Source organism: Polypterus senegalus, chromosome 11 (assembly GCF_016835505.1).
Source record: "Polypterus senegalus isolate Bchr_013 chromosome 11, ASM1683550v1, whole genome shotgun sequence".
In the NCBI taxonomy this organism is placed as follows: Eukaryota; Metazoa; Chordata; class Cladistia; order Polypteriformes; family Polypteridae; genus Polypterus; species Polypterus senegalus.
The window spans coordinates 42,338,052-42,353,165 of NC_053164.1; the positions used below are offsets into that span (position 1 = coordinate 42,338,052).

Sequence of the window (15,114 nt, forward strand, 5' to 3'; positions counted from 1 at the left end):
TAGGGGGACAAAGAGAGAAACAGCACAGCACATTGCAAGACTATGGGGGCACTGGAAGAGTCAACATGACTGGAGACACCATGCAAAAATAGCTGTGGCTAGTTTCAGTAAAACTGTTATGTTACGAGGCATTTTCTGTTGGTATAGGAACAGGAAGGCGAATCATCTGAAAGTATGACTGTGCATCATCCATCCATCCACATCCTAATCCCATTTTATCCTGAGCAGGGTCGCAGAGAAGCTGCACAAGGCAGAAATAATCGCTAGAGCATTCATTTTTAAATAAATATGCCCTTTACCGGGCCTTACTCTCATTTGGTGAGTTTATCTCAGTCTTTTGATCTCAGTGTCCATTACAATATTATGCAGCTTAGCATGATATCCTATCTCATTATGTTTCCCTTCTTGTTCTTCTTTGATTATTATTATTAAGATTATCTTTATTATTATCTTTGTAGTATAACCTCAGCTTTGTTATCAGAAAAATACAAAACACTTTTATAACTGTCAATTTACAGCAAGGCATATTGTAAAATCATGACATCATTCATTTACAGACATGAATTCCTATTCCTTACTGGAACCGGGGCTAGGAGTTTTCAAAACTACTTCTTATGCCCCACTCTAGGATAGGACAATCTTACCCTAATATTAGCTTTAGTCCAATTCCAAGATATAATTCTGAGAAACATGGGCTCTAGTCTCTACCCCCTCCTGTGCAACGTTCCCTCAGAATTAAACTAACAGGGCCACAAAAATGTAACAGGACTACAATTAGATCTCCAATGTCATGTTTGCCCTCTTACAGTCTCTGGCAACTTCTTTTGCATGTTCTGGTAAAATTCCCTAGATGCAGCTCCCTGACACTATGTGGCTGAATCCCTCTCCACGAGTCTGTCTCTCTATACACCTTTGTCCCCTCAAATTCTTCTCTTCTTGGACTTTTCTTCACTTTCCCCTTTTTCTCTATCTCTCTCCCAGTGGAGGCTTTTAATAACTGCAAACATTGCAGCTAAGTTGCTTTTAGCATCTAGCTGGAAATATCCTGCCATTGCCTCCCTGCAATCTGGAAGTCTTCATTTTACAATGTTACCTTATTGAATCTGCATCTCAGATCAACAGCTCAGTTAGTAAAGAGCAGGCTGGAGGTAGCTCCATGAGGCAGTTTCTCCCATCCCTTACTTTGTTGTGGTATGTTTGTTGAACTACCATCGACTCGTCTCTCTTACTGTTTTTCTATATTTAATTAGCCATCTCAGGTTTAGTGGGGTAGGGTGGTGTTTGTTTTTTGTTCTTACAAAGCCTAATGTTTAATTTTAATTGTTGGTTTCCTTGTACTGTATACCTTTTTCATTTTACCAAATGAAAATTTGATCACAAAAAAAACACACATTTTTCAAGGCTGCTTTATATTAAAATTAAACTGAGAAGTCTTATATATGACTTAAAAATTGTGAAATAAAAGGAGCATGATACATATTTTTGTCTAGTGTGTAGTTTCTTAATGAGATTTTAACAGGTAGTTACCAGGGGCCTCATGTATAAACGGTGCGTATGCACAGAAATGTTGCGTAAGAACTTTTCCACGTTCAAATCGCAACGTATAAAATCTACAAATCTACGCACTTTTCCACGGTATCTCATACCTTGTTGTACGCAAGTTCTCCGCTCGGTTTTGCAGACTGGCGGCACCCAGCGTCAAAGCAGTACTACTGTTCCTGTGTGGTTACTCATTATTTTCCTGACGCGGCTTTATAAATACATTGAAACTAACTGCATATTGTTTATTAGTGTAACGCATCTGATTGTAATTAACTTGTAACAATATAATGGTCCAGGGAATAGCCATAGTATTCCAAATACCATAACTGCCTTAGCGTTGTTACTCTCACTGCACCTTCTTCTTCTTCTTCTTCTTCTTTCAGCTCCTCCCATTAGGAGTTGCCACAGCGGATCATCTTTTTCCATATTACTCTCACTGCACCACTCGGAGTATTTATATCACTGTATCTGAGTGTGATTTACAGCACCTGCTGATCGGAAAGAGAATTATCGGTATACAGCTTCAAGGACACGCTGTCTCAGCCACGGCAAAACGTTTTAAATCCTTTCCTATACGGACCTCACGGTTCAGAAACAGTTACATCCCAAGAACTTTAAACGCACTCAATCAATTGCTTCTTGTAGAACTGTTTGTACCTTAAAGTACAATCACCCCACAGTAAACTTGAACTACAGTTATAATATCGCACAACCTGAGACACTTTATAAAGCACGTATTTAGATATGATGACGATATCATTTTTAAGGTGAAATGCAGAAAAATATGCTTATTATATTATACAGATAAAACTTTAACTTCATTTAAATAGTCTATATTCTTCACTGGGACTGGCGTGAAGGATAGAATTACTAAACGTACTACGAAGATATTTCAATGTTCCTTAAACGTTTTGAAGAATTGGTGCTAAGCTTACAGATGGCTTAACGTCTATTACAGAGCCGATTGTGTGGTGATTGGGTATTTGGGGAAAGAAAAGCAAGGACTGCAGTGGCGGCTACACCAATATACTGTATATTGAATATAAAACAGAAAGAGAAAATAACAACACAGCTAAAAACACAGTGACAAATTTTGGCAAAAGTTAAATGCTTGTGTCATGAGCACGAGGCGGCTATGCAGTGTCCGCAACGGACGTGGCCATCCACCGTGCATAAGCTACCTTACTGACATTGGCGGGAAGGAGCCACCGATTCTTCCTCTGCCCGGTGGCACCACAAGCCTAGAGCTGCCCCCGAGTACTGCTGCAATAAATTATTTTATCAAAGGTCGCGCACAATCACTGCACCGTGAAACTCATGTTTAATAACGTGCTTTAACTCCTATCATCATAAAAATGATATCATGTATACATCTCAGTATTTTAGTTATTCAGAGAGCTGTAATATCACGAATGTAATGGATTCTGTGTCCAGTTGGAGGAAGAGAGCCGGTTTAAGAAGCAAGTAGTGATTCACACACATAGAGCACATAGAAAATCAAATACAAAACAAAGCATTTAACGTGCTACTTTAATTACGATGTGATTTCAGAAACTGGTTAATTAAACGATTTTAAGATGAAGTTTATGATGTTCTACTTTTTTAATGACAAAATAAACTACATGATTAAAGTGGAAATGTCGAGATTGAAGTTGACATTTCGTGCTTTTTCCCTACTGTGTGGCTTTTTTTCTCTGTACCCTAATAAGCTTTCATATGACACTCAGACAGTGGGCTACAACTCGCCTTTTCACAGTGACTTTGATATGTGACTTCTTTTTTATTTCTGGCACTGTGCGATTTTGTGAACGTGAGCTTTCAAGTTTCTCCAACACGCTATGTCACTCGATCAACTTCCTTTTGTTGATTATACCACGGTTTATTTGAACAAATAGTATGTTTTTCCTTTGCCTCCACTTGGTATTCGCTGAAATTCTTATATTTTCTCCCGTGCTTTTCCCATTGTCTTTTCACAGAAGGCTGCGCTTAAGGGCGATTTATATTGATTTGCATATTCAAAGAGGCGTAATTCTGGGAGGAGTTGGGGCGTTACATAATGCGCGTGCACAAGCGTTACTTTTCACGCCGATCGGGATTTATGTAGCGGAAGAACGTGGAAGTTGGAGTAACCACAGATTCCTGCATCTGGATTTTTCTGTGCGTAAGCACATTTCGGCTTTTGTGCTTACGCCATGTTATAGTGCGAGTTCTACGCACGGCATTATACATGAGGCCCCAGGTGACTACTATTTTCAGAACCTCTAGTGCTATGGGTACTTCCTACCAGTATTATTTTCAAACTAAGTAATGTAATTTGTGGGTGGGTCAGTCAGACAGTAAGACATTTTATTGGCCCAGAGGGAAATTTAACATCTCTTGGATCAAAGATCCTGTATCATGGGTTCAAATCCGAGGCTTGGTTGTCTGTGTGTGTATGGAGTCCATACTTTACCCACTTCATACCAAAATAACTACATTCCCCATTTGTATGCTGGTTAGGTTAACTTCGCTGTCACAACAGTCTCTGTCTGAAATGAATTAAAGGAATAATCCGCCTCTTTGCCTCATTTGTTCGTCAAGAGTCATCTCTTCAATTCAAAAAGGCAATCCCATGGTGCACAACGACTTTTGTGGAAGTATCTATTTAACAAAAAACATGTTTTTCATGTTTTCAGCATAAATCTGTATAACTGACATGTGGATTATACAACAAGAGTAATACAAGGTTTTTCTTTTTTTTTCATGGACATTTTTCATCCCGTTAACCTATATATAGCATTGGCCACTTTTGGCTATGTAATATAATTTTATCCTCTCCATTATGCACGTAAACATAAGAGTAAAAATATTTTTTGGCCATCACTACAAAGTATAGTATGTACATGGGTTAAGAAACATAAAAAATTATCATTTTTGGTTAGAGTTTTCCCATTAACTAGATTTGAGAATGCTGTTGTACTTTGTTGTGTGCACTATATAGTGCTGAATAAATTACATTTTAGTAGTGTAAAAAGTTTAATTATTTCAAAAGTGCTGATTTTACACTTTACAGTATGGAATCCTATGCACCCTGGAAATGTGTGAGATTGTATGCCTACAGTGTTGATTTAACACTAATCAATTTGCTACATATACTGTAGATGAATTTATTTTACCTGTGGACACAGATCTGGGTGAAAAACAGAATGTGCCCATCACAATGTTAGTTTACAAACTCAAGTGAAGGCAGAAAAATAAGGTTTTTAATCAGAGAGGTCACTCCTGAATTACTAAGCATAACTTCAGAACATTTCTCCGGTTGCACCTTAATATTTTCTTGCTCTTCAAACCGTATTCTTAACTGTGCGTTTGCCTCACCTTGGCCTAAGGCAAAACCTACACAAACCCAATTGAACATAAAAATGATTTTGACACATACTTTGATTGAGGATCTACAGCTGATGCCAGCGGGTTATAGATTCTATTTACCTTTCTTGTCAGTTATCAAATTGTATTAACATTTAACCCTTACTATCTATTGCTGATCACAGGCTACTTGTTAGGGTGATGCACCAAAGGTGTTTTGTTTCAGGCTCTTCAGGAACAAAAGCAATTGACACGTACATGACAGCCACACGTAAATAAGTCAGACGGGAAACATTCATTCAATAGAGTATAGTGACGCATAATTCTTCACATCTAGCCATCAAACACTACAAAATAACCCATGAAGGCCGCCAAATCAATGCATAGAATACACTGGTGTCTAGAAAGCGAAGGCCCGTCAAATACTAAACCGTCTGAACACCGCATTACGAGGCACTGATGATGGATCATTGTTTTACTTTTTTCCTCCCATCTTGACAATCGCAGACTGTCATATGCCTGCGTTCCAACTGAGTTAAATCTTGGCACATCTGCGCAGATGTTATAGGTGATTGGTCAATTGTTTGAAAAAACTGTGCAGCCATTACTCACGTAAAAATATTAACCAACCCACTCATCCACCTACTCACACTGCTGGTTGACGAGTTCGACGTTGTCTGTGAACCCATTACGCAGCAATGTAAACTAACAGCTTGCGTCCTCCCCGCTCTTTTAACGTCTACCTGTCCCTCGCACAAACTCACATCACCGACGCATCATACACCAGTCGAGTTTGACATCTCAATGCGCAAAATGCTCTCCTGCAAATTGACTTGCCGTCGTCGGTAACTGAAGGCTCACAAAGCGCTTTGCACATTCTCTTACCTTATTATCTCCTTGGAAATCGTTCTCCTGATGTCCACGGTGTCTTAGCTCCGTCATTGTAAATAAAAATTATTTTTCACAATCCGCCCCCTTTCCAGCACGCCGTGTTTTTCGTTTTCTGTCAGTAGCGCCGGTCTGTAATCCAATTCTCGCGATGATTACACGACCGGAATGAAAGAGTTTAAACTCGCGAGAACAGCGTATCCCGGCACACTAAAACAGAGAGAGAGAGAGGGAGATAGAGAGAGCCGTATGACCTTTTGGCATATACACCACAGATTATAAATTATGACATCTGTTGCACGTTTCTTGTGTTATTGTATAAATAAATAAATAGGACAAGGTTATTCAAATTTTAAAAGTCTGATTTAGCGTAGTCCGCCCTAATTCGAGGTGTTCGTAAGAATGTAATGATTTACAATTCAATGAAAAGCAACCTTTTTTGAGTTGCGGCGCACAAAGTGCAAAAAGTTTCCTTCGCGGCGCACCTGAGGGACTGCCCATAAATAAAGTCGTGACGACACAATCTATGGACAATCGCCAATAAAAACAGTTAATTTTACAAGTTTAAAAGACATTTTATTAATAAAGGTATCAAAGGATAAATCTTATATTTAATTAATGTGAACGTTGAGGTTGTTTTTCCTTGTCGATTATTTGAAGTCTCTCGTGTTTCTTAGACTTCATTTCCGTAAGTGTTCCGTTATCAGTTTTTCCAACATAAAATATATTTTTTAAACATTATCTTTTTAATCAACCAAAAGTTCAAAAACACTAGCAGTTTTAAATATTTTACAAAAGTTTTGGCGGCGCACTGGCCGGTTGCCCGACAGTGATTTACATCAATATGTAAAAGTACATACTAAACAGTCGTATAAAATATATGAAGTATTAAAATGTGTGCAATAATTTAAATGTTTAAAGTCTACATATTCTCGATTGTAATAGAAAATGATCAAAAATACATCATTTTCATAATCACTGACCTTAAAATACACATACGCTCAATTTTTAACTTTATGGAACCAATAGTACAGAATCAAATATCAAAAACAGTATCAAATTCATGATCATCAACCTAAAAATTGCATCAAACAACACTCCACAAGCCTATGTATTACCAATCCCCATTTTTTAAGTTTTGTCAAAAGGTGTAACTTTGACCCCTTGTACCCTAATAGGGAGTGAACCCCCGGGGTCGGTTCATGCAGCACGCACAACTTGAAATTATTCCGATCATTTTTGCTGAAGACGTAATATTGGTTTACTCTTTATCATAAGGGTTTGATTTCCTGCCCAGAACATGGTTAAAAAATGGACTTAAAATGAGTGTTTTAGAGGACCAAACCCCAAAATGCTTGACATCTTGTATAAGTAGTGATCAAGGCGAGCTGAATGTGGAGTTTTCCCTGTTCCAGTGAATCAACAGGCAAGAAAAAAAAATTAAAAAGCTGAAGTAATTTTAAAACGTTCATAAGTAATTCTTTTGAGCACAATTAAAGTACTTACTGACTCTATATTTTTGGTTCTTTTGGTCCTCGTACCAGTTGCCCACTAATGGGCTAATGCAAACTATCGGTACCTGTGAGTGGGCTTTTTAAGGGCAGTGCTCCATGGTTTGCATGTGCCCATTAGACCCATCTATCTGTCCATCCATTCATCCATCTTTCAATTCTTTTATCCAGGGCAGGATCATGGGAAGATGGCACCTATTCTAGCAAGTCAGGAACAATCCCAGGACAGGGCACCATACATCACAGGTGCAACACACACCCTAGGGATAGTTTAGCATCGGCAATCACTTAACCTACATACTGTATCTTTGGGATGAAACTACACATCTTTAGGAGGAAACTGGAGCACCTGGAAGAAACCCATTTGGACATGTGAAGAACATTCAAAATCCATGCAGGGAGCACCTGAGACTTGAACTCCAGTAAAATGCTGAAGACCGTGTTATCCAAATCAGGACTTCTGAGGGTCAGATCCACTGAAGGCAGGGGGCGCAAAGCCATCACAGGACCCACACGCTTAAAATTTGAAACTGCCAGGTTACCCAGTTCTCACATCTTTGACAATGTGACAGAAATTCCCATGAACACATGTGGGGGAAAAAAATAATAGCTCATGTAGTACACCATAAACTTAATTAAGTGATTCTGATACTGATCGAATAATAGTATTTTTTTTTCTAAAGGTGATCTGTGTCATGTATTATTTCATTCTGCAATGACCAGCCCAGTGTTTAATTCTTTGCAATTTGTGTGACGTTTGCATTGGTTAATTCTCTCACCTATAGTATCTTCAGAAAGTATTCAGACCCCTTCATATTTTATACATTTTGTTATGTTGCAGCCTTAAGCTAAAATCATTTAAATTAATTTTTTCACTCATCAAGAAGCATTTACCTGTAATATCCCAGAACGCCAAAGTGGCAACAAGGTTTTAGACATTTTTGCAAATTTGTTAAAAATTAAAACTGAAATATCACATTGACACATACAGTGGTGTGAAAAACTATTTGCCCCCTTCCTGATTTCTTATTCTTTTGCATGTTTGTCACACAAAATGTTTCTGATCATCAAACACATTTAACCATTAGTCAAATATAACACAAGTAAACACAAAATGCAGTTTTTAAATGATGGTTTTTATTATTTAGGGAGAAAAAAAATCCAAACCTACATGGCCCTGTGTGAAAAAGTAATTGCCCCCTTGTTAAAAAATAACCTAACTGTGGTGTATCACACCTGAGTTCAATTTCCGTAGCCACCCCCAGGCCTGATTACTGCCACACCTGTTTCAATCAAGAAATCACTTAAATAGGAGCTGCCTGACACAGAGAAGTAGACCAAAAGCACCTCAAAAGCTAGACATCATGCCAAGATCCAAAGAAATTCAGGAACAAATGAGAACAGAAGTAATTGAGATCTATCAGTCTGGTAAAGGTTATAAAGCCATTTCTAAAGCTTTGGGACTCCAGCGAACCACAGTGAGAGCCATTATCCACAAATGGCAAAAACATGGAACAGTGGTGAACCTTCCCAGGAGTGGCCGGCCGACCAAAATTACCCCAAGAGCGCAGACGACTCATCCGAGAGGTCACAAAAGACCCCAGGACAACGTCTAAAGAACTGCAGGCCTCGCTTGCCTCAATTAAGGTCAGTGTTCACGACTCCACCATAAGAAAGAGACTGGGCAAAAACGGCCTGCATGGCAGATTTCCAAGACGCAAACCACTGTTAAGCAAAAAGAACATCAGGGCTCGTCTCAATTTTGCTAAGAAACATCTCAATGATTGCCAAGACTTTTGGGAAAATACCTTGTGGACCGATGAGACAAAAGTTGAACCTTTTGGAAGGCAAATGTCCCGTTACATCTGGCGTAAAAGGAACACAGCAATTTAGAAAAAGAACATCATACCAACAGTAAAATATGGTGGTGGTAGTGTGATGGTCTGGGGTTGTTTTGCTGCTTCAGGACCTGGAAGGCTTGCTGTGATAGATGGAACCATGAATTCTACTGTCTACCAAAAAATCCTGAACGAGAATGTCCGGCCATCTGTTCGTCAACTCAAGCTGAAGCGATCTTGGGTGCTGCAACAGGACAATGACCCAAAACACACCAGCAAATCCACCTCTGAATGGCTGAAGAAAAACAAAATGAAGACTTTGGAGTGGCCTAGTCAAAGTCCTGACCTGAATCCAATTGAGATGCTATGGCATGACCTTAAAAAGGCGGTTCATGCTAGAAACCCTCAAATAAAGCTGAATTACAACAATTCTGCAAAGATGAGTGGGCCAAAATTCCTCCAGAGCGCTGTAAAAGACTCATTGCAAGTTATTGCAAACGCTTGATTGCAGTTATTGCTGCTAAGGGTGACCCAACCAGTTATTAGGTTCAGGGGGCAATTACTTTTTCACACAGGGCCATGTAGGTTTGGATTTTTTTTCTCCCTAAACAATAAAAACCACCATTTACAAACTGCATTTTGTGTTTACTTGTGTTATATTTGACTAATGATTAAATGTGTTTGATGATCAGAAACATTTTGTGTGACAAACATGCAAAAGAATAAGAAATCATGAAGGGGGCAAATAGGTTTTCACACCACTGTATAATTTAGGTCTTTTATTCAGTACTTTCTTCAAGTTGCTTTGGATGTGAATCCAGCCTGGAGTCTCTGGTGTCTTCTTGGGTATCACACAACAAGCTTCACAAACCTGGATGTGGGAATTTTATGCCATTCACTTCTGCAGATCCTCTCAACCCCAATCATGTTGGATGGAGACCACCGTTGGACAGCTATTTTCAGGTCTTGGCAGAGATGTTTGATTACGTTCACGGCCGTTATCTGGTTGGGCAGCTCAAGTACATTCACAAAGTTTACTCTGAGCTACTCCTGTTTTGTCTTTACTTTGTGCTTATGGTCCTTGTCCTGTTGGATGGTGAACCTTTGGCCCAGTATGAGGTCTATTAAGGTTTTCATTAAGGGTATTTCTGCACTTTGCTCTGTTCAGCTTTCCGTCAACCCAGACTAATCTCTCAGTCATTGCTGCTAAAAAAACAACCCCACAGCATGATGCTGCCACCACCATACTTCACCATTGGAAAGGTATTGCACAGGTGATGAATAGTGTCTGGTTTAATCCAGATATGATGCTTAGACCTGAGACCATAAAGTTCAATCCCCGTTTCCTCAGACCAGAAAATGTTGTTTCTAATATCATTAGAGTCCTATAGGTGTCACCTATCAATCCATCCTATCCATCCATCCATCGATCCATCCATCCATCCATTATCTGCAATTTATTTGGGCCCAGGTCATATTGGCACCAGTCTAAGAAAAGATGCCCAGATGTCCCTTTTCCCCACTACGTCCTTCACCTCCTCAGGGGAGATACTGAGGTACAAAGTATTTCCATCTAGCATGTCTTGTGCCATCCTTGAACATGCCAAAACACCTCCACAGGGATGCCTCCAGGAGGAATCCTAACCAGATTCCACAACCACATCTGATGTGGAGAAGCGGCAGCTCAATTCTGAGCTTCTCCTGAATGTCTGCACTCCTCACCTTATCTTTAAAACTGAGCCCAGACAACCTGTGAAGGAAGTTCATTTCTGCTACTGAAATGGATAAGGACATACTTTAGATCAACAGGCAAACTGAGAACTTTGCTCTTCGGCTCAGCTCTCTGTTCACCACAACTGTTCTAATCTGTGTGACAATCTCCTGCTCCCCTTTCCCCTCACTTAGACCTAGAATTACTTAAACTTCTCTGCTTAAGGAAGAACTCCATTCCCAAACTGGAGAAGCCACTGATTCCCTTTCCGTCTGAGAACCATGGCCTCAGAGTTGGAGGTGCTAATCCTCATCCCAGCTGCTCCACATTTAGCTGCAAACTGCCCCAGTGAATGTCTGAAGTCACAGCCCGATAAAATCACATAATTTGCAAAAAAGCATAAATGCAATTGTGAGGTGGCAGAACCGGGCACCCATCTCCCCTTAGCTGTGTCTAGAAATCATGTCAATAAAAAGAATAAACAGAATTGGTGAGAGAGTGTAGCCCTGGTGGAGTCCCCCACTCTCCATGAACAAGTTTGACTTACTGACGGCAATGAGAACCAAGCTTCTGCTCCTACTGTACAATGCATGAATAGCCTATAACAGCAGGACTGCTGACCCATACTCTTGAAGGATCCCTCACAAGAAACCCCAAGGGACTTTTTCAAGTCCACAAAACACATGTAGATTGGTTGACCATATTGTCATAAACCCTCCAGAATCTTTGTGAGGGTTAAATGCTAATTCAGTGTTCTGCAATTGGTACAAAATCTACATTGTTTCTTTGAATCTGAGGTGTGACAAACAGCTGGACCCTTTCCACCTTTCTGGTATAGACCTACCAGGTAGGCTGAGGAGTGTGATCCCCTAAAACTTGGAACACACTCTCCGGTCCCCTTTATTAAAGAAGGGGACCACCAACCCAGTTGGACAATCCAACCAACTATCCAAGACATATGGTTATAGAGCTGATAAAATGACTATAAAATCTATCATTCACTTATCCCCTGTGGTGTTCTGGTGCCAAGTGTACTTATGAACACGCTACTTGTTATGGATAAACTGGGGCCAGCACAGAAATCCAACAGAAAAACACCACAGAGGTTTAGATTAGATAGGCCGCTCCTCCCAATCACATGTTTTCAGATTTCACTGTTGTTGCTCACATAAACATTAAAGTCCCCCAGTACAACTGTAGAGTTCCCAGACAGAGCACCTTCCACCACTCCTGTTAATGTTCTCAAGAAGGCCAAATACACTGCCGCAGTTGTTGGTACATAAGCATAGACATTGATCAGTGCCCTTCCTGAGATTTGAAGTTGCAGGGAGATGACTCCCTCATCCATTTGAGTAAATTCCAACATGCACAATTAGAACCATGGAGCTATAAGTAAGCCCACACTCACCTGACACCTCTCATCCTGGGCAAATTGAAAGGAGACTAAGGTCTAGCCCTTCTCTAAGAATTTGGTTTCTTTAGGTGGCTTTTTGGAAACTCTAATTGAACTTTCATATGTTGTTTGGCCACTCTGCCCTAAAAGCCTTGATTAGTGGAGTGTTGCAGTGCTGGTTGTACTTCTGGACCTCTCTATCATCTCCTCACAGATTCTCTGGAGCTTAGCCAGAGTGACCTTTGGGTTCTACTTCACTTTTCTTACCATTGGTCTTCTTCCACAATTGCTTATTTTGGCCATGTTGCCAGCTCTAGGAGGAACTGTGGTTGTTCCCAACTTCTTCCATTTAAAAATTATATCAGTCTTCAATACTGTAGAAAATCTTTGTAGCACTCCCTAGATCTGTGCCTTAGAGACAATCCTGGTGGAGATAGAGGGCACTTACCTGCAAGAAAGAATCACTTAGGTGGTGCTTCTACTCAAACTAAAGGTAAAACCCACTGGACTTGGCATAACATTCTTGGGGAATTTCAATCCTGACACAGATCAGCTGAAGAGGCAAGGGTTACCCTAAACCATCTGTAAGCAGAACGAGACTCTGGATTGAATGAACAGCCCTTTTATGTGCCACCTACTGCTGGGGTGGTCTTAATACTGGTTCACTCCTGGCTAAACCCCACTCCCATAGTTGTTACAATCATATCAAGTGGGACAAAGACCAGCAGGAGGTATGTGTGTCAAAAATACAAAATAAAAGACCTAATCTTTCTAATACTTCAATGGATGAAAAAATGTAAAACTCTTTTCTATTGGAAATCTTAAATGTTTTCTCTTTGTTATGTGCAGTTTACATACAAACATCTGAGACTTGTTCTACCAGTGTTTCAGTGTTTACAGAAATCCATTATGAAATTGCCACTTCCCAAGTCTGGGGCTCTTTGCTACTGTATGTTGCGTCTACTGGGAGAAGTGTTAGAAAAGTGGACTTCATCAGTACAAAGAGAAAGAAGTTTACAATCAGGCAAATTACTTTGCACGACTGGCAGCACTTTGGCACAATGGTTGCTGTTTCTGCCTCATGTTTTTTGTGTTCTGGGTTTGAATCCCATGACAAGCTATTTTTTGTGTCTGTGTGGGTTTTCCTCTCACATCTGCAAAGATGTGAATGTTAAAATAATCAGCGTTTACAAATTAGACTTGTGGAAGTGTGAATGTTGGAAGTGTTCAAAGGTGAACTCATTAAGGGCCTGGCTCCATTGCCCAGTGTGGGTCCTATTTTGTGCTAGATGCTCTCCGGATAACCCCACAACATCCATTATCTTGTGCTGGATTAAACAGATTAGGTAATGTGTTGTATTACTTTGCATGGCACAAAGGCATATCCAGAAGAAGAGCGCTGACAATATACTGAAAAGCAGTCAGAAGGGCTGAATGTTTCAATTTATCCTTTAAAATGGCAGTAATGATTATCTTTGATCATGCGTATCTCTCTATTATATAAAAAATTCTTTAACGTGTTGAGACTTTTTGGAGACAAGACTTTTTGGAAGAGATTTTTTCAAGTCCCGTGAGATAGGACTTTTGCCTTGAGATTTTTTCAAGTCACGCTCTCCTCTCAAACATTTTCAAACAAGAACACGTTCCTTTGACCTTTCATTTATGTGAATGCTTTCGTCAGACACACTTCCTGCACTCTCAGCTCTTATACATTTTAACATTTACCTCACTTTATGCTCCCAATTAAAGAAGATGTATTATGTCCAAATCATATTGAAGTATTTCATCATGAAGGGTTATCAACATAAAAAATGAATACACGGGCAATCCTAGCACTGAGAAACGATGAAGTCAAACGAATTAATGGCAAAAATGTTGATCAGTAACACAATCAGATGGTTGAATGCGTCCAAAAATGTTGAACTGTTACAAGGCAAATTGGTTAAATGCGTATCAATAGACTATGCTGAAACAGTTGGTGGTGATCATGTGGAAGATGAAAACAACAACTTACAACATCACGAAGAATATCTACAACCGCTAACAACGTCCGGTCTTACAACGCACAAATTACTGTAGAAAGAAGGATGTATCCAAAAAAGGTAATGTAGTACATCTTCCGCTGATAATATTTTAAAACAAAGGAGATCTTGATATGCCATTCATTTAAAACGTTAATAGTTTCTGGTTAAAATAGCTTTTGCAAAGATAATTTACAAATCTCAGAGGCAAACATTTGAAAAAGTTGTTTTATTCAATAGAGAGAAAGAAACAAAAATTAAATCACAGGCAGTTATACGTTGCATTGATGCATATGTAACAATTCCCATGAAAACTTAAATCTGTTTAAATTGTACATCCGTATCCTCATATGTGAGCAGCAGAACTGCAAAGAGATGTGCACATAGCGCAGGCCAGGGAGTCGATGAGCAAAGACCCCTAGTGGAAACTGAATTTGAAGATTTTACCTATAGCTGCTCTGAGTCCAGTTGTGGCTGTAATGTTCTGAAAGAGTGTAATGTGGGTATCCAACCACTATGCTTTAGGTCACCAACAATAATGAGAGAGTCTAAAGAGTTCAAGATTTACTTTCTGACACAGTGATGCCAGAACAACAATCACCCTTAATGTCAAAACCAAGGAGCTCATCACAGACTTCAGGAAGTAGGTGGCAGACCACACTGACATCTAAGCTAGAGAGGACTGTGACGATGTGGGTTCAGCTCCATGCTCCCATCTCTGTTTGGGAGCCCTTGAACCCAACACCGTTGATAATGTTACCGAGTGAGCTAGTCAGTGGAGGCAATAAACAATTGAGCAAGGGGACGGTAAAAAGTGCTTTTATTAAAATAGTCAAACAAAAACAGGTGTTCAAATAAAGTGCAG

At 39.7% G+C, this 15,114-nt stretch overlaps 1 protein-coding gene across 2 annotated transcripts in view; it reads right to left on the minus strand.

The window, feature by feature from the left end:
- The window catches only part of cds2 (CDP-diacylglycerol synthase (phosphatidate cytidylyltransferase) 2), a 70,932-nt gene extending 64,971 nt beyond the window's left edge, over positions 1–5,961 (minus strand). For both annotated transcript variants that reach the window (XM_039768468.1, XM_039768466.1), the window contains exon 1: positions 5,773–5,961. In XM_039768468.1, coding sequence (XP_039624402.1) covers positions 5,773–5,829 — 57 coding nt within the window. In that variant the 5' untranslated portion in view covers positions 5,830–5,961. The remainder of the gene's footprint in view (positions 1–5,772) is intronic.
- Between the last annotated feature and the right edge of the window lie 9,153 nt (positions 5,962–15,114).